At 46.6% G+C, this 20458-nt stretch overlaps 2 protein-coding genes across 2 annotated transcripts in view; one reads left to right on the forward strand and one right to left on the reverse strand.

Moving 5' to 3' along the window:
* LOC124021690 (ADP-ribosylation factor-like protein 6-interacting protein 1) overlaps positions 1-5839 on the forward strand; it is a 28616-nt gene extending 22777 nt beyond the window's left edge. Inside the window, exons 5-6 of the mRNA XM_046336807.1 lie at positions 200-284; positions 4128-5839. Coding sequence (XP_046192763.1) covers positions 200-284; positions 4128-4246 — 204 coding nt within the window. The 3' untranslated portion in view covers positions 4247-5839. The remainder of the gene's footprint in view (positions 1-199; positions 285-4127) is intronic.
* On the reverse strand, positions 1130-20060 carry LOC124021691. The gene is made up of 5 exons (XM_046336808.1): positions 19813-20060; positions 18805-18966; positions 8544-8745; positions 8327-8454; positions 1130-1356 (listed from the first exon to the last, which is right to left on the reverse strand). The coding sequence occupies exons 1-4, from the start codon at positions 20047-20049 to the stop codon at positions 8342-8344; spliced, it is 714 nt and encodes a 237-aa protein (XP_046192764.1). The 5' UTR covers positions 20050-20060; the 3' UTR covers positions 1130-1356; positions 8327-8341.
* Between the last annotated feature and the right edge of the window lie 398 nt (positions 20061-20458).

Genomic DNA, 20458 nt, shown 5'->3' on the forward strand with positions numbered 1-20458 from the left:
TTAGAACGGGGTCTCTCTGTCTGTTTTAGAACGGGGTCTCTCTGTCTGTTTTAGAACGGGGTCTCTCTGTCTGTTTTGGAACGGGGTCTCGCCGTCTGTTTTGGAACGGGGTCTCTGTGTCGTCTGTTTTGGAACGGGGTCTCTGTGTCGCCTGTTTTGGAACGGGGTAGTGATGTCTCTTCCGGTTGTCTTCCCACAGTACTTTGCGTCTGTGATCAGCAGTCTGGTGACGGTGGCCTGGATGGGACAGCAAGTCCACAACCTTTTCCTCACCTACCTGATCGGTACGTACCAGCACCTGTCTACCTGCCTGTACCTGTACCCTACCTACCTACCTACATGCACACTACCTACCGTATCTACATGTACACTACTGACCTACCTGTACCCTACCGACCCATCTGTAGCCTACCGATGTACCTGTACCCTACCGACACCCTACCTAAACAACACAGCAATCCACTAAAGTAATAGTGCAAAAAATGTGGCAAATACCTACCTGTACCCTACCGACCTACCTACAGTGCCCGTACCCTACCGACCCATCTGTAGCCTACCGATGTACCTGTATTCACACCCTTTGACTGGATTAAAATGGACTAAATTGAGATTTTGTGTTTCTGATCTACACATTATACCCCATGATTTCAAAGTGGAATTAAGTTTATTTTAATTTTTTAAACTAAGGCATAACTATTCAACCCCTTTGTTATGGCAAGCCTAAATAAGTTCAGGAGTAAAAATGTCCTTTTAACAAGTCCACGGCATGGACTCACTCTGTGTGCAATAATAGTGTTTAACATATTTTAGAACTTTATGTAATAGATACGCCCAACTTTATGTAATAGATATCTGTCAGGTCCCTCAGTCAAACACTGGTTCAACCACAAGGACCAGGGAGGTTTAACAATGCCTCGCAAAGAAGGCCCCCTTATTGGTCGATGGGTGAAAACAACAACAAAAAATGGCAGTAATCGAATGTCCCTTTTTGAGCATGGTCAAGTTATTAATTACACTTCAATACACCTAGCCACTACAAAGATACAGGCGTCCTTCAGGGAACTCAGTTGCCGGAGAGGAAGGAAACCACTCGATTTCACCATGGTGATCTTTAAACCCGTTAGTTTAATGGCTGTGAAAGGAAAGCTGACCTAAACAACACAGCAATCCACTAAAGTAATAGTGCAAAAAATGTGGCAAATCAATTCACTTTTTGTCCTGAATATGAAGTTTTAATGTTTGTTTGGGGCAAACTGAATGGAGCGAAGTACAGGCACAATCCTAGAGGAAAACCTGGTTCAGTCTGCGTTCCACCAAGCACTGGGAGACGAATTCACCTTTCAGCAGGACAATAATCTAAAACACAAGGCCAAATATACACTGTATAAGAAGACGTTGAATGTTCCCGAGTGGCAGTTTCGACTTAAATCTACTTGACAATCTATGGCAATACTTGAAAGGTTTAACAACCAAGTTGACAGAGCTTGAAGAATTTTGAAAATAATCATGCGCAAATATTGTAGAATCCAGGTGTGTAAAGCTCTTAGACTTACCCAGAAGCACTCACAGCTCTTAGAGACTCAGCCAACCTGTACTAAACCCACCTGGGCTAATGGCTAACTCAGCCAACCTGTACTAAACCCACCTGGGCTAATGGATAACTCAGCCAACCTGTACTAAACCCACCTGGGCTAATGGCTAACTCAGCCTACATGTACTAAACCCACCTGGGCTAATGGCTAACTCAGCCAACCTGTACTAAACCCACCTGGGCTGATGGCTAACTCAGCCTACCTGTACTAAACCCACCTGGGCGAATGGCTAACTCTGCCTACCTGTACTAAACCCACCTGGGCTGATGGATAACTCAGCCAACCTATACTAAACCTACCTGGGCTAATGGCTAACTCTGCCAAAAGGTCCCATGACTGTAGCTTACTCATTGCTGCATTATTTCACACAGTCCTGGTGTTCTGAGTTCAAACAATCAGGTTAATACAAGCAGGAGTATTTAGGTCCAATCAGGTAGCCTAGTGGTTAGAACATTGAGCCAGTAACTGAAAGGTTGCTGGATCGAATCCCTGAGCTAAAAATATGTCGTTCTGCCCTTGAACAAGGCAGTTAACCCGATGTTCCCCGGTAGGCCGTCATTGTAAATAAGAATTTGTTCTTAACTGACTTGCCTAGTTAAATAAATAAAATACAATCGGTTGTATTCTGGTGTGTGACATTGTAGCTGCTCTCTCTCCTGCTTTCTCCTGTTGCTATAGTAATAATTACAGTGACCGTTAAAACCACCTGACACCATTAGAGAAGTGACCACATAGGAAGGATGTACGAAGGTTGACAGAAACGGAAGTCCTTGAGCATGTTCCAAATGGCACCCTTTTCTCTATAGGGCTCTGGTCCAAAGTAGTGCACTACATGGGGAATAGGGTGCCATTTGGGATACACACCCTGTCAGTTTATGGATCAAGTCAAATTCTGACTCAAATGTTACTTGGTTTATACTTGTCTTTGCATACCAGGCCAGCACAACAAGTATTGATTGGCACCTTATTCTAACTATATAGTGCACTACTTTTGACTAGGGCCTATTGGGGGTAGTGGACTATATAGGGAATAGGGTGCCATTTTAGACCGAGACCCAGCATTAACTATATATTCCAAACATCACCGGAGACCTTGGCTAATTATTGGTCTGACTGCGTAGCTGTAACAGACAAGCACAAGGCCCCATAGCCAGCTGATAGCTGTTCAGTAGTCAGTGCATTGTCATCCTGCAACTGTAAAATACCACCAAGAGAAAGGGTTATACATCATAGGATCACTCCCTATTAGGGGAACCCCATAGGGTTCTGGTCAAAAGTAGTGCACTACATAGGGAATAGGGTGCCCTTTGGGAGGCAACCCTAGTCTCTTTACCCAGTTCACCAGACAAACTGTCCTACAGAATCCTGACTTGTTTATATATATGATGAGACATTGTTCCACTAAACGTGGAGTAGATTGTTTTAATAGACCCGTTAGGAACCAAACTGCACAGTGGTGGAGGGACTAACCTGAGCTTGTCCAATAAGAGAGGCTCGTTTTGCTACAGTATGCACTAATGAAAACAGCCCTTTAAGCAGTATGCTGTTTAGTTAGTCCACACATTTCTTGTTAACAAACTATAGTTTTGGCAAGTCGGTTAGGACATCATGACACAAGTAATTTTTTCAACAATTGTTCAGACTATCATTCACTGTATCACAATTCCAGTGGGTCAGAGGTTTACATACACTAAGTTGACTGTGCCTTTAAACAGCTTGGAAAATTCCAGAAAATTGTGTCATGGCTTTAGAAGCTTCTGATAGGCTAATAGACATCATTTGAGTCAATTGGAGGTGTAGCTTTGGATGTATTTCAAGGCGACCTTCAAACTCAGTGCTTCTTTGCTTGACATCATGGGAAAATCAAAAGAAATCAGCCAAGACCTCAGAAACAAAATGGATGGCATCATGAGGGGAAATTATGTGGATATATTGAAGCAACATCTCAACACATCAGTCAGGAAGTTGAAGCTTGGTTGCAAATGGGTCTTCCAAATGGACAATGACCCCAAGCATACTTCCAAAGTTGTGACAAAATGGCTTAAGGACAACGAAGTCAAGGTATTGGAGTGGCCATCAAAGGCCTGACCTCAATCCTATAGAACATTTGTGGGCAGAACTGAAAAAGCGTGTGCGAGCAAGGAGGCCTACAAACCTGACTCAGTTACACCAGCTCTGTCAGGAGGAATGGGCCAAAATTCACCCAACTTATTGTGGGAAGTTTGTGGAAGGCTACCTGATCAGTTTCACCCAAGTTAAACAATTTAAAGGCAATGCTCCCAAATACTAATTGTGTATGTAAACTTCTGACCCACTGGGAATGTGATGAAAGAAATAAAAGCTGAAATAAATCATTCTCTCTACTAATTATTCTGACATTTCAGTCTTAAAATAAAGTGGTGATCCTAACTAAGACAAGGAATTTTTATTAGGATTAAATGTCCGGAATTGCGAAACTGAGTTTAAATGTTTCTGGCTACGGCGTATGTAAACGTCAGACTTCAACTGTAGTGACTCTGTTTCCTTTGTTCCCAGTGAGTTTCCTGCTCCTGCTTCCTGGTCTGAACCAGCATGGCGTCATAAGCAAGTACGCTGGCATGGCCAAGAGAGAGATCAACAAACTGCTGAAACAGAAGGAGAAGAAGAACGAGTAGGAAGAAAGAGGAGAAGAAGAACGAGTAGGAAGAAAGAGGAGAAGAAGAGGGATCTGAGAGATGAGACGAACGAGAGAGAAGAAGAAAATGAGAAACCCGTAGATCAAACGTAAAAGAAAAGGAGCTTCCACTAAGTACTTCTGTACTTCCTCAGTCTGCTCAGACCAACTCTACACACGCCCTCTCCCCCCTTGACCTCTGACCTGTCACCTAACCAACCAATCACCTGGCGGGATTTGTTTTTCAACAGGAAGTGTTTTTCCACCTATCCTCCTACGCATGCAGTCAGTCGCCATATCGGTCAAGGCTTTAGTTCACGAGTAGACCACACTGAAACATTACAACACACACATATGAACCCCCCACACACACACATGGCGGTGCCCCCAGCTGTGTCTCTCTAGGTGTTTACGATGCCAGTCTCTTATTATTACTTTTGAAGTCCGAGGAAAGACTACTGAACAGAAACCTCTAGCAATATTATTATTATCCCCTCCCCCCACACATAATACCATCACAATACAATATATAATCAAACTCAATCTCCCAGAGAGGATGGTTAGTGTAATGGACGTACTGATGGTAGGTAGTGTCAGTATTGTTTCAGGAGGCTGGGACACCGTTGTTGCTGCCATCGTTCCTTTACCTTTCAGATTCCTGCTTCTGTCTGTTTTTAAGATTGCACTGAAACCGTAGCAGAAACTGGATTTTAGAGAAGCGGACCTATGTGACGCCTCCCACGTGACACCCCATTCCCTATGTAGTGCACTATCACTATAGGCCCTGGTCAACAGTAGTGCACTATCTAGGGAATATGGTGCTATTTAAGACACCGCCCTGTTGTGAGCTGACACTGGTTCAGAGGCACAGACCTAGGATCAGCGTAACCTGCCCCCTACCCTGACCTTACTGTCTAGTCCAGGGGATCTTTACCTTACTAGTCCCACTGCTGTTACGCTGCTAGCTGGACCTGCTAGTCCTTTATCTGTCCCTCCTCTATCCCTGTCTCACGACAGTCTAAACCCAGCTCACGTTCCCTGTTAGTTACTAATAACGCTGCTAGCTGGACCTGCTAGTCCTTTATCTGTCCCTCCTCTATCCCTGTCTCACGACAGTCTAAACCCAGCTCACGTTCCCTGTTAGTTACTAATAACGCTGCTAGCTGGACCTGCTAGTCCTTTATCTGTCCCTCTATCCCTGTCTCACGACAGTCTAAACCCAGCTCACGTTCCCTGTTAGTTACTAATAACGCTGCTAGCTGGACCTGCTAGTCCTTTATCTGTCCCCCCTCTATCTCTGTCTCACGACAGTCTAAACCCAGCTCACGTTCCCTGTTAGTGGGTGAACAATCCAACGCTTGATGAAATCTACTAATAACGCTATTGGCTGGACCTGCTAGAGTCCTTTCTGTCTCTCTATCCCTGTCTCTCTGGTCGGGGGGCCGATGATTGTAAATACGCCGATCCTCTTCCTATCTTTTATCTCTCTGTCTTGTCTGTTTATATTCTTTGCCTACTATCTCGCTGTTCCCCTCCTCCATGTCATCTGTCTGAGTTCTCTACAAAACAATGAATAAAGTCTGATGTAAATGAACATGGATGGTGGCTCGCTCATTGATCCTGCTTCCTAGTTTACCTTCTCGGGTGTTGAATGTTGACGTTGGGGAGGGAGGGAGGGAGGGGTGTTGAATGTTGTTGACGTTGGGGAGGGAGGGGTGTTGAATGTTGTTGGGGAGGGAGGGGTGTTGAATGTTGTTGGGGAGGGAGGGGTGTTGAATGTTGTTGGGGAGGGAGGGGTGTTGAATGTTAGGGAGGGAGGGGTGTTGAATGTTGTTGACGGAGGGAGGGAGGGGTGTTGAATGTTGTTGACGTTAGGGAGGGAGGGAGGGGTGTTGAATGTTGTTGACGTTAGGGAGGGAGGGAGGGGTGTTGAATGTTGTTGACGTTGGGGAGGGAGGGAGGGGTGTTGAATGTTGTTGACGTTGGGGAGGGAGGGGTGTTGTTGACGTTAGGGAGGGAGGGGTGTTGAATGTTGTTGACGTTGGGGAGGGAGGGGTGTTGACGTTAGGGAGGGAGGGGTGTTGAATGTTGTTGACGTTAGGGAGGGAGGGGTGTTGAATGTTGTTGACGTTAGGGAGGGAGGGGTGTTGAATGTTGTTGACGTTGGGGAGGGAGGGGTGTTGAATGTTGTTGACGTTGGGGAGGGAGGGGTGTTGAATGTTGTTGACGTTGGGGAGGGAGGGGTGTTGAATGTTGTTGACGTTAGGGAGGGAGGGGTGTTGAATGTTGTTGACGTTAGGGAGGGAGGGAGGGGGTTGAATGTTGTTGACGTTAGGGAGGGAGGGGTGTTGAATGTTGTTGACGTTAGGGAGGGAGGGAGGGGGGTGTTGAATGTTGTTGACGTTGGGGAGGGAGGGGTGTTGAATGTTGTTGACGTTAGGGAGGGAGGGAGGGGTGTTGAATGTTGTTGACGTTAGGGAGGGAGGGAGGGGGTTGAATGTTGTTGACGTTAGGGAGGGAGGGAGGGGTTGAATGTTGACGTTAGGGAGGGAGGGAGGGGGAGGGGTGTTGAATGTTGTTGACGTTAGGGAGGGAGGGGTGTTGAATGTTGTTGACGATAGGGAGGGAGGGAATGGGGGGAGGGAGGGATGTTGAATGTTGTTGACGTTGGGGAGGGAGGGAGGGGTGTTGAATGTTGTTGACGTTAGGGAGGGAGGGGTGTTGAATGTTGTTGACGTTAGGGAGGGAGGGGTGTTGAATGTTGTTGACGTTAGGGAGGGAGGGGTGTTGAATGTTGTTGACGTTAGGGAGGGAGGGGTGTTGAATGTTGTTGACGTTAGGGAGGGAGGGAGGGGTGTTGAATGTTGTTGACGTTAGGGAGGGAGGGAGGGGTGTTGAATGTTGTTGACGTTAGGGAGGGAGGGAGGGGTGTTGAATGTTGTTGACGTTGGGGAGGGAGGGGTGTTGAATGTTGTTGACGTTAGGGAGGGAGGGGTGTTGAATGTTGTTGACGTTGGGGAGGGAGGGGTGTTGAATGTTGTTGACGTTGGGGAGGGAGGGGTGTTGACGTTAGGGAGGGAGGGGTGTTGAATGTTGTTGACGTTGGGGAGGGAGGGGTGTTGAATGATGTTGACGTTAGGGAGGGAGGGGTGTTGAATGTTGTTGACGTTAGGGAGGGAGGGAGGGTGTTGAATGTTGTTGACGTTAGGGAGGGAGGGAGGGGGTTGAATGTTGTTGACGTTAGGGAGGGAGGGAGGGGTGTTGAATGTTGTTGACGTTAGGGAGGGAGGGAGGGGTGTTGAATGTTGTTGACGTTAGGGAGGGAGGGGTGTTGAATGTTGTTGACGTTAGGGAGGGAGGGAGGGGGTTGAATGTTGTTGACGTTAGGGAGGGAGGGAGGGGTGTTGAATGTTGTTGACGTTAGTGAGGGAGGGAGGGGTTTGAGACTGTACTGACTGCCCCCCCCCCCCAGGGCCAACCCTCCATGGTAAATGTCCTGTCAGACAGACGTGGTTAGGTAGTAGATGTACTGTTCTACTCCTGGCACACACACACCCTTTCAGTCTCCTATGCACACATTCTCTCACACAGTTCCCATTAATTCGTTATTTTATTAAGTGAAAAGCCCTAACAGTTCAGTGCTGTAAACACTCAGCCCAGATCTAACAGTTCAGTGCTGTAAACACTCAGCCCAGATCTGCCAGTTCAGTGCTGTAACACTCAGCCCAGATCTGCCAGTTCAGTGCTGTAACACTCAGCCCAGATCTGCCAGTTCAGTGCTGTAACACTCAGCCCAGATCTGCCAGTTCAGTGCTGTAACACTCAGCCCAGATCTGCCAGTTCAGTGCTCTTCAGGGAGCAGGTTTATTAGTCTGAAGTGTTATTGCAGGGAGTTGTTCTGACTAGATGGAGTGTTATTGGACTGGTTTTGGTTGTATTTCACTGTTGTTGGACTGAACTGCACTCAGTTGGGTCAGAGGTGTGTGTGTGTGTGTGTGTGTGTGTGTGTGTGTGTGTGTGTGTGTGTGTGTGTGTGTGTGTGTGTGTGTGTGTGTGTGTGTGTGTGTGTGTGTGTGCACACAGTTGAACTGTGTGTTTAGTAGAGTCGGAGGGAACAGCAGTCCGTCTCCCAGCGTCGTGTTGCCCACAGGACTCTCTCTCCAGACTGTCTCCTAGGGTTACCTGGACCTGCTGGAGTCCTGGTCTCACCTGAAACACGCACAAACAGCTGTGGTTCGTACAGGATACTGTGGGTTTACATGAGAACATGTAAGAAAGAGGAAAACAAAGTGTTTTACCTGTCAGTATATCATGTTGATGCCACAGTGTGGGTCTACCAGTGGGGTCGTGTGGTGAGGGAGAGGGGCTAGGACTCCTGTGCTCACTGCGATAGGTCGTCCAGTAGGGGGTGGGCTCCTTGGGATTGGTCACCTCTCTCATGGCCTCGCCCTCGCGATTACGAGACCAATTACTCTGACCCAGCCTATGAAGAACATTGCACTGGAGAGAGAAAGATATAGGGGGGATGGAGAGAGAGAGAAGGTGCAGAAGGATAGAGGGGCCAGAGAGAGTAGAAGTATAGAGAAGGGGCCAGAGAGAGAAAATAAGAATAGGGTTTTAGGGGGACAGCGAGGGAGAATAGGGGGCGAAATAGAAAGATACAGGGGATGAGTAGAGGAAGATACAGGGGATGAGTAGAGTAAGATACAGGGGATATGAGAGAAAGATACAGGGGATGAGTAGAGAGAGGGATACAGGGGATATGAGAGGAGGATACAGGGGATGAGTAGAGAGAGGGATACAGGGGATATGAGAGGAAGATGCAGGGGATGAGTAGAGAGAGGGATACAGGGGATGAGTAGAGAGAGGGATACAGGGGATGAGTAGAGAGAGGGATACAGGGGATATGAGAGGAAGATACAGGGGATGAGTAGAGGAAGATACAGGGGATGAGTAGAGGAAGATGCACAGGGATATGAGAGGAAGATACGGGGGATATGAGAGGAAGATACGGGGATATGAGAGGAAGATACGGGGGATATGAGAGGAAGATACGGGGGATATGAGAGGAAGATACGGGGGATATGAGAGGAAGATACGGGGGATATGAGAGGAAGATACGGGGGATGAGTAGAGAGAAGATACGGGGGATGAGTAGAGAAGATACGGGGGATGAGTAGAGGAAGATACGGGGGATGAGTAGAGGAAGATACGGGGGATGAGTAGAGGAAGATACGGGGGATATGAGAGGAAGATACGGGGGATATGAGAGGAAGATACGGGGGGATATGAGAGGAAGATACGGGGGATATGAGAGGAAGATACGGGGGATATGAGAGAAAGATACGGGGGATGAGTAGAGGAAGATACGGGGGATGAGTAGAGAAAGATACGGGGGATGAGTAGAGAAAGATACGGGGGATGAGTAGAGAAAGATACGGGGGATGAGTAGAGAAAGATACGGGGGATGAGTAGAGAAAGATACGGGGGATGAGTAGAGAAAGATACGGGGGGATGAGTAGAAAGATACGGGGATATGAGTAGAGAAAGATACGGGGGATGAGTAGAGAAAGATACGGGGGATGAGTAGAGAAAGATACGGGGGATGAGTAGAGAAAGATACGGGGGATATACAGAGTAGAGAAAGATACGGGGGATATGAGTAGAGAAAGATACGGGGATATGAGTAGAGAAAGATACGGGGGGATATGAGTAGAGAAAGATACGGGGGATATGAGTAGAGAAGATACAGGGGATATGAGGGAGAGGAAGATACAGGGGATATGAGAGAAAGATACAGGGGATATGAGAGAAAGATACAGGGGATATGAGTAGAGAAGATACAGGGGATATGAGAGAAAGATACAGGGGATATGAGAGAAAGATACAGGGGATATGAGAGAAAGATACAGGGGATGAGTAGAGAGAGGGATACAGGGGATGAGTAGAGAGAGGGATACAGGGGATATGAGAGAAAGATACAGGGGATATGAGTAGAGGTAGATACAGGGGATATGAGAGAAAGATACAGGGGATATGAGAGAAAGATACAGGGGATATGAGAGAAAGATACAGGGGATGAGTAGAGAGAGGGATACAGGGGATGAGTAGAGAGATACAGGGATATGAGGGGATACAGGGGAGTAGAGGAAGATACAGGGGATGAGTAGAGGAAGATACAGGGGATGAGTAGAGGAAGATACAGGGGATGAGTAGAGGAAGATACAGGGGATGAGGAAGATACAGGGGATGAAGAGGAAGATACAGGGGATAGTAGAGGAAGATACAGGGGATATGAGAGGAAGATACGGGGGATATGAGAGGAAGATACGGGGGATATGAGAGGAAGATACAGGGGATATGAGGGGAAGATACAGGGGATAGTAGAGGAAGATACAGGGGATGAGTAGAGGAAGATACGGGGGATATGAGAGGAAGATACGGGGGATATGAGAGGAAGATACGGGGGATATGAGAGGAAGATACGGGGGATGAGTAGAGGAAGATACGGGGGGATGAGTAGAGGAAGATACGGGGGATGAGTAGAGGAAGATACGGGGGATGATGAGTAGAGGAAGATACGGGGGATGAGTAGAGAAAGATACGGGGGATGAGTAGAGAAAGATACGGGGGATGAGTAGAGAAAGATACGGGATATGAGTAGAGAGAGATACGGGATATGAGTAGAGATACAGGGGATATGAGTAGAGGAAGATACAGGGGATATGAGAGAAAGATACAGGGGATATGAGAGAAAGGGGATACAGGGGATATGAGAGAGAGGAGATACAGGGGATATGAGAGAAAGATACAGGGGATATGAGAGAGATACAGGGGATATGAGAGAAAGATACGGGGGATATGAGGATACGGGGGATATGAGAGGAAGATACGGGGGATATGAGAGGAAGATACGGGGGATATGAGAGAGAAATACATATGAGGGAAAGATACAGGGGATATGAGTAGAGAAAGATGAGTAGAGAAAGATACGGGGGATATGAGTAGAGAAAGATACGGGGGATATGAGTAGAGAAAGATACGGGGGATATGAGTAGAGAAAGATACGGGGGATATGAGTAGAGAAAGATACAGGGGATATGAGTAGAGAAAGATACAGGGGATATGAGTAGAGGAAGATACAGGGGATATGAGTAGAGGAAGATACAGGGGATATGAGAGAAAGATACAGGGGATATGAGAGAAAGATACAGGGGATGAGTAGAGAGCGGGATACAGGGGATGAGTAGAGAGAGGGATACAGGGGATATGAGAGGAAGATACAGGGGATGAGTAGAGAGAGGGATACAGGGGATGAGTAGAGGAAGATACAGGGGATGAGTAGAGGAAGATACAGGGGATGAGTAGAGGAAGATACAGGGGATGAGTAGAGGAAGATACAGGGGATGAGTAGAGGAAGATACAGGGGATATGAGAGAAAGATACAGGGGATATGAGAGAAAGATACAGGGGATATGAGAGAAAGATACGGGGGATATGAGAGGAAGATACGGGGGATATGAGAGGAAGATACGGGGGATATGAGAGGAAGATACGGGGGATATGAGAGGAAGATACGGGGGATGAGTAGAGGAAGATACGGGGGATGAGTAGAGGAAGATACGGGGGATGAGTAGAGGAAGATACGGGGGATGAGTAGAGGAAGATACGGGGATGAGTAGAGGAAGATACGGGGGATGAGTAGAGGAAGATACGGGGGATGAGTAGAGGAAGATACGGGGATGAGTAGAGGAAGATACGGGGGATGAGTAGAGGAAGATACGGGGGATGAGTAGAGGAAGATACGGGGGATGAGTAGAGGAAGATACGGGGGATGAGTAGAGAAAGATACGGGGGATGAGTAGAGAAAGATACGGGGGATGAGTAGAGAAAGATACGGGGGATGAGTAGAGAAAGATACGGGGGATGAGTAGAGAAAGATACAGGGGATGAGTAGAGAAAGATACGGGGGATATGAGTAGAGAAAGATACGGGGGATGAGTAGAGAAAGATACAGGGGATATGAGTAGAGGAAGATACAGGGGATATGAGTAGAGGGAGATACAGGGGATATGAGAGAAAGATACAGGGGATATGAGAGAAAGATACAGGGGATATGAGAAAGATAAGGGGATACAGGGGATATGATATGAGAAAAGATACAGGGGATATGGATACAGGGGATATGAGTAGAGGAAGATACAGGGGATATGAGAGAAAGATACGGGGGATATGAGTAGAGGAAGATACAGGGGATATGAGTAGAGAAAGATACAGGGGATATGAGTAGAGAAAGATACAGGGGATATGAGTAGAGAAAGATACAGGGGATATGAGTAGAGAAAGATACAGGGGATATGAGTAGAGGAAGATACAGGGGATATGAGAGAAAGATACAGGGGATATGAGTAGAGAAAGATACAGGGGATATGAGTAGAGAAAGATACAGGGGATATGAGTAGAGGAAGATACAGGGGATATGAGTAGAGGAAGATACAGGGGATGAGTAGAGGAAGATACAGGGGATGAGTAGAGGAAGATACGGGGGATGAGTAGAGGAAGGTACAGGGGATATGAGAGGAAGATACAGGGGATATGAGAGGAGGATACAGGGGATATGAGAGAAAGATACAGGGGATATGAGTAGAGGAAGATACAGGGGATATGAGAGAAAGATACAGGGGATATGAGAGGAAGATACAGGGGATATGAGAGGAGGATACAGGGGATATGAGAGAAAGATACAGGGGATATGGAGAGGAAGATACAGGGGATATGAGAGAAAGATACAGGGGATATGAGAGGAAGATACAGGGGATATGAGAGAAAGATACAGGGGATATGAGAGGAAGATACAGGGGATATGAGAGGAAGATACAGGGGATATGAGAGAAAGATACAGGGGATATGAGTAGAGGAAGATACAGGGGATATGAGAGAAAGATACAGGGGATATGAGAGGAAGATACAGGGGATATGAGTAGAGGAAGATACAGGGGATATGAGAGGAAGATACAGGGGATATGAGTAGAGGAAGATACAGGGGATATGAGTAGAGGAAGATAGGGAAGATACAGGGGATATGAGTAGAGGAAGATACAGGGGATATGAGTAGAGGAAGATACAGGGGATATGAGTAGAGAAAGATACAGGGGATATGAGAGGAAGATACAGGGGATATGAGTAGATACAGGGGAAGATACAGGGGGGGATATGAGTAGAGGAAGATACAGGGGATATGAGAGAGAAGATACAGGGGATGAGTAGAGGAAGATACAGGGGATGAGTAGAGGAAAGATACAGGGGATAGTAGAGGAAGATACAGGGGATGAGGGGATAGAGAGAAGATACAGGGGATATGAGAGGAAGATACGGGGGATATGAGAGGAAGATACAGGGGATATGAGTAGAGGAAGATACAGGGGATGAGTAGAGGAAGATACAGGGGATGAGAGAAAGATACGGGGATATGATATGAGAGAGAAGATACGGGGGATATGAGAGGAAGATACGGGGGATATGAGAAGGAAAGATACGGGGGATGAGTAGAGGAAGATACGGGGGATGAGTAGAGGAAGATACGGGGGATGAGTAGAGGAAGATACGGGGGATGAGTAGAGGAAGATACGGGGGATGAGTAGAGAAAGATACGGGGGATGAGTAGAGAAAGATACGGGGGATGAGTAGAGAAAGATACGGGGGATGAGTAGAGAAAGATACGGGATATGAGTAGAGAAAGATACAGGGGATATGAGTAGAGGAAGATACAGGGGATATGAGAGAAAGATACAGGGGATATGAGAGAAAGATACAGGGGATATGAGTAGAGGGAGATACAGGGGATATGAGAGAAAGATACAGGGGATATGAGAGAGATACAGGGGATATGAGAGAAAGATACAGGGGGATATGAGAGATACAGGGGATACGGGGATACAGGGGATATGAGAGGAAGATACGGGGGATGAGAGAAAGATACAGGGGATATGAGTAGAGAAAGATACGGGGGATATGAGTAGAGAAAGATACAGGGGATATGAGTAGAGAAAGATACAGGGGATATGAGTAGAGAAAGATACAGGGGGATATGAGTAGAGAAAGATACAGGGGATATGAGTAGAGAAAGATACAGGGGATATGAGTAGAGAAAGATACAGGGGATATGAGTAGAGAAAGATACAGGGGATATGAGTAGAGAAAGATACAGGGGATATGAGTAGAGGAAGATACAGGGGATATGAGTAGAGGAAGATACAGGGGATATGAGTAGAGGAAGATACAGGGGATATGAGAGAAAGATACAGGGGATATGAGAGAAAGATACAGGGGATATGAGTAGAGAAAGATACAGGGATACAGGGGATGAGTAGAGAGAGGATACAGGGGATATGAGAGGAAGATACAGGGGATGAGATAGGGATATGAGAGGGATACAGGGGATGAGTAGAGGAAGATACAGGGGATGAGTAGAGGAAGATACAGGGGATAGTAGAGTAGAGGAAGATACAGGGGATGAGGATAGAGGAAGATACAGGGGATGAGTAGAGGAAGATACAGGGGATGAGTAGAGGAAGATACAGGGGATATGAGAGAAAGATACAGGGGATATGAGAGAAAGATACAGGGGATATGAGAGGAAGATACAGGGGATATGAGAGGAAGATACAGGGGATATGAGAGAGAAGATACAGGGGATATGAGAGGAAGATACAGGGGATATGAGAGGAAGATACAGGGGATGAGTAGAGGAAGATACAGGGGATGAGTAGAAAGATACGGGGGATGAGTAGAGGAAGATACGGGGGATGAGTAGAGGAAGATACGGGGGATGAGTAGGGAAGATACGGGGGATGAGTAGAGAGAAGATACGGGGGATGAGTAGAGGAAGATACGGGGGATGAGTAGAGGAAGATACGGGGGATGATAGAGGAAGATACAGGGGATGAGTAGAGGAAGATACGGGGGATGAGTAGAGAAAGATACAGGGGGATGAGTAGAGGAAGATACAGGGGATGAGTAGAGAAAGATACGGGGGATGAGTAGAGAAAGATACAGGGGGATGAGTAGAGAAAGATACGGGGATGGGGATAGAGAAAGATACAGGGGATGAGTAGAGAAAGATACAGGGGATATGAGTAGAAAGATACAGGGGATGAGTAGAGAAGATACAGGGGATATGAGTAGAGGAAGATACAGGGGATATGAGTAGAGGAGATACAGGGGATAGGAAGATACAGGGGAGAGAAAAGATACAGGGGATATGAGAGAAAGATACAGGGGATATGAGAGAAAGATACAGGGGATATGAGAGAAAGATACAGGGGATATGAGTAGAGGTAGATACAGGGGATATGAGAGAAAGATACGGGGGATATGAGTAGAGGAAGATACAGGGGATATGAGTAGAGAAAGATACAGGGGATATGAGTAGAGAAAGATACAGGGGATATGAGTAGAGAAAGATACAGGGGATATGAGTAGAGAAAGATACAGGGGATATGAGTAGAGGAAGATACAGGGGATATGAGAGAAAGATACAGGGGATATGAGTAGAGAAAGATACAGGGGATATGAGTAGAGAAAGATACAGGGGATATGAGTAGAGGAAGATACAGGGGATATGAGTAGAGGAAGATACAGGGGATATGAGTAGAGGAAGATACAGGGGATGAGTAGAGGAAGATACGGGGGATGAGTAGAGGAAGGTACAGGGGATATGAGAGGATACAGGGGATATGAGAGGAAAGATACAGGGGATATGAGAGGAAGATACAGGGGATATGAGAGAAAGATACAGGGGATATGATATGAGGGAGAGAAGATACAGGGGATATGAGAGGAAGATACAGGGGATATGAGAGGAAGATACAGGGGATATGAGTAGAGGAAGATACAGGGGATATGAGAGAAAGATACAGGGGATATGAGATAGGGGATAAGTAGATACAGGGGATATGAGTAGAGGAAGATACAGGGGATATGAGTAGAGGAAGATACAGGGGATGAGTAGAGGAAGATACAGGGGATATGAGTAGAGAAGATACAGGGGATATGAGTAGAGGAAGATACAGGGGATATGAGTAGAGGGGATATGATACAGGGGATATGAGAGGAAGATACAGGGGATGAGTAGAGGAAGATACGAGGGGGGATGAGTAGAGGAAGATACAGGGGATATGAGAGGAAGATACAGGGGATGAGTAGAGAAGATACAGGGGATATGAGAGGAAGATACAGGGGATATGAGAGAAAGATACAGGGGATATGAGAGAAAGATACGGGGGATATGAGAGGAAGAAGATACGGGGGATGAGTAGAGGAAGATACGGGGGATGAGTAGGGGAGGAAGATACGGGGGATATGAGTAGAAGAAAGATACGGGGGATATGAGTAGAGAAAGATACAGGGGGATATGAGTAGAGAAAGATACAGGGGATATGAGTAGAGAAAGATACAGGGGATATGAGTAGAGAAAGATACAGGGGATATGAGTAGAGAAAGATACAGGGGATATGAGTAGAGAAAGATACAGGGGATATGAGTAGAGAAAGATACAGGGGATATGAGTAGAGGAAGATACAGGGGATATGAGAGAAAGATACAGGGGATATGAGAGAAAGATACAGGGGATATGAGTAGAGAAAGATACAGGGGATATGAGTAGAGAAAGATACAGGGGATATGAGTAGAGGAAGATACAGGGGATATGAGTAGAGGAAGATACAGGGGATATGAGAGAAAGATACAGGGGATATGAGTAGAGAAAGATACAGGGGATATGAGAGAAAGATACAGGGGATGAGTAGAGGAAGATACAGGGGATATGAGAGGAAGATACAGGGGATATGAGAGGAAGATACAGGGGATATGAGAGGAAGATACAGGGGATGAGTAGAGGAAGATACGGGGGATGAGTAGAGGAAGATACGGGGGATGAGTAGAGGAAGATACAGGGGATATGAGTAGAGGAAGATACAGGGGATGAGTAGAGGAAGATACAGGGGATATGAGAGAACGATACAGGGGATATGAGAGGAGGATACAGGCGATATGAGAGAAAGATACAGGGGATATGAGAGAAAGATACAGGGGATGAGTAGAGGAAGATACAGGGGATATGAGAGAACGATACAGGGGATATGAGAGAACGATACAGGGGATATGAGAGAACATACAGGGGATATGAGAGGAAGATACAGGGGATATGAGAGAAAGATACAGGGGATATGAGAGGAGGATACAGGGGATATGAGAGAAAGATACAGGGGATATGAGTAGAAAGATACAGGGGATATGAGTAGAGGAAGATACAGGGGATATGAGTAGAGAAGATACAGGGGATATGAGAGAAAGATACAGGGGATGAGTAGATATGAGGAAGATACGGGGATGAGAGAGGAAGATACAGGGGATATGAGAGCAAGATACAGGGGATATGAGAGGAAGATACAGGGGATATGAGTAGAGGAAGATACAGGGGATATGAGTAGAGGAAGATACAGGGGATGAGTAGAGGAAGATACGGGGGATGAGTAGAGGAAGATACAGGGGATATGAGTAGAGGAAGATACAGGGGATGAGTAGAGGAAGATACAGGGGATATGAGAGAACGATACAGGGGATATGAGAGGAGGATACAGGGGATATGAGAGAAAGATACAGGGGATATGAGAGAAAGATACAGGGGATATGAGAGAACGATACAGGATATGAGAGAAAGATACAGGGGATATGAGAGAAGAACGATACAGGGGATATGAGAGAAGATACAGGGGATACAGGGGATATGAGAGAAAGATACAGGGGATATGAGAGAAAGATACAGGGGATATGAGAGGAGGATACAGGGGATATGAGAGAAAGATACAGGGGATATGAGAGGAAGATACAGGGGATATGAGTAGAGGAAGATACAGGGGATATGAGTAGAGGAAGATACAGGGGATGAGTAGAGGAAGATACAGGGGATATGAGTAGAGAAAGATACAGGGGATATGAGAGAAAGATACAGGGGATGAGTAGAGGAAGATACGGGGGATGAGTAGAGGAAGATACAGGGGATATGAGAGCATGATACAGGGGATATGAGAGCATGATACAGGGGATATGAGAGGAAGATACAGGGGATATGAGTAGAGGAAGATACAGGGGATATGAGTAGAGGAAGATACAGGGGATGAGTAGAGGAAGATACGGGGGATATGAGTAGAGGAAGATACAGGGGATATGAGAGCATGATACAGGGGATATGAGAGCATGATACAGGGGATATGAGAGCATGATACAGGGGATGAGTAGAGGAAGACGTCGTTGGGAGAATGGAGAGGTGTGGGAAAGAGGGAGATGAATAGAGGTGTTCCATTTTATTCAGTTGTTCAGTGGTTTCCTTCCTCTGAGGCTACAGCACCCTGTACTGGTGACATTAAGTACTGAAGACAGCTGCCTCTGACAATTATAGTGATGACATGAACGTTCGTGTTGCACTGAGACGACACAGAATGAAATAAAGCTCAACTGACGGTCCTTCACTCATCCATCCAGAATGACACTTGGTCTTACCGGGATGATGTGTTTGGGGTTGTGGATGTCTCTGCTGTGTGTCTGTGATTGGCTGGTGGATGTGTGACTCAGGTTCAGCTGACTGGTGTGCTGGGAAGGGTAGGCGGGATCTCGGGGAAAGAAGAGCAGAGGTTGGCCATCGGCCTCCCGCCCACAGTAACTCTGGAGAGAACCAGGAAGAGGATCTCAGGACAGGTCATGTCAAAGACACACACGTGTGTGTGGTACAGGTACAGTTCTATAATACCATCTAGTGGTACAGTCCTGAGTGTGTGTGGTCGTGGTACAGTTCTATAATACCATCTAGTGGTACAGTCCTGAGTGTGTGTGGTCGTGGTACAGTTCTATAATACTATCTAGTAGTACAGTCCTGACCTGAGTGTGTGTGGTCGTGGTACAGTTCTATAATACCATCTAGTGGTACAGTCCTGACCTGAGTATGTGTGGTAGTGGTACAGTTCTATAATACCATCTAGTGGTACAGTCCTGAGTGTGCGTGGTCGTGGTACAGTTCTATAATACCATCTAGTAGTACAGTCCTGACCTGAGTGTGTGTGGTCGTGGTACAGTTCTATAATACCATCTAGTGGTACAGATCTATAATACCATCTAGTGGTACAGTCCTGAGTGTGTGTGGTCGTGGTACAGTTCTATAATACCATCTAGTAGTACAGTCCTGACCTGAGTGTGTGTGGTTGTGGTACAGTTCTATAATACCATCTAGTAGTACAGTTCTATAATACCATCTAGTGGTACAGTTCTATAATACCATCTAGTAGTACAGTCCTGACCTGAGTGTGTGTGGTTGTGGTACAGTTCTATAATACCATCTAGTGGTACAGTCCTGAGTGTGTGTGGTCGTGGTACAGTTCTATAATACCATCTAGTGGTACAGTCCTGAGTGTGTGTGGTCGTGGTACAGTTCTATAATACCATCTAGTGGTACAGTCCTGAGTGTGTGTGGTCGTGGTACAGTTCTATAATACCATCTAGTGGTACAGTCCTGACCTGAGTGTGTGTGGTTGTGTAGCTGGTCCCAGATCCCTGTGGGTCCCCTAGTGACAGGGTGCTCTGGTGCATCAGACGCCCATGCCTCGGGCCTGAAGACTGGGGATTGCCTGGACCCCGCTGCCCAGTCAAGGCCTCTGGGATGTGGGTTATCCGGCTGCCCATGGGCACACTATCCACCTTGCTACCCTGACCGAAGCCTACTGTCACCACAGCTGTGTCCCGGTTCTTAGACATACTGCTGGCCAGTCCCCTGGAAAACAACATATCATTTTATCTATCAAGGTTCAGTCCCAAATCGTACCCTATTCCCTATATAGTGCACTACATTAGACCAGGGCCCAGGCTACCTGGTTGTCTGTATAGTGCACTACATTAGACCAGGGCCCAGGCTACCTGGTTGTCTGTATAGTGCATTACATTAGACCAGGGCCCAGGCTACCTGGTTGTCTGTATAGTGCACTACATTAGACCAGGGCCCAGGCTACCTGGTTGTCTGTATAGTACACTACATTAGACCAGGGCCCAGGCTACCTGGTTGTCTGTATAGTGCACTACATTAGACCAGGGCCCAGGCTACCTGGTTGTCTATGTAGTGCACTACATTAGACCAGGGCCCAGGGTACCTGGTTGTCTGTATAGTGCA

Source organism: Oncorhynchus gorbuscha, unplaced genomic scaffold, assembly GCF_021184085.1.
Source record: "Oncorhynchus gorbuscha isolate QuinsamMale2020 ecotype Even-year unplaced genomic scaffold, OgorEven_v1.0 Un_scaffold_1165, whole genome shotgun sequence".
Classification (NCBI taxonomy): Eukaryota; Metazoa; Chordata; class Actinopteri; order Salmoniformes; family Salmonidae; genus Oncorhynchus; species Oncorhynchus gorbuscha.

Bases quoted from the DNA above. Each gene is read 5' to 3' on its own strand.
- LOC124021691 (XM_046336808.1), bottom strand. From the start codon at position 20,049: ATGTCTAAGAACCGGGACACAGCTGTGGTGACAGTAGGCTTCGGTCAG. The intron at 18,967-19,812 runs GTCAGGACTGTA...GGTTCTCTCCAG, and splicing joins ACACAACCACACACACTCAG to AGTTACTGTGGGCGGGAGGC. The intron at 8,455-8,543 runs GTAAAACACTTT...TGCGTGTTTCAG, and splicing joins TCAACATGATATACTGACAG to GTGAGACCAGGACTCCAGCA.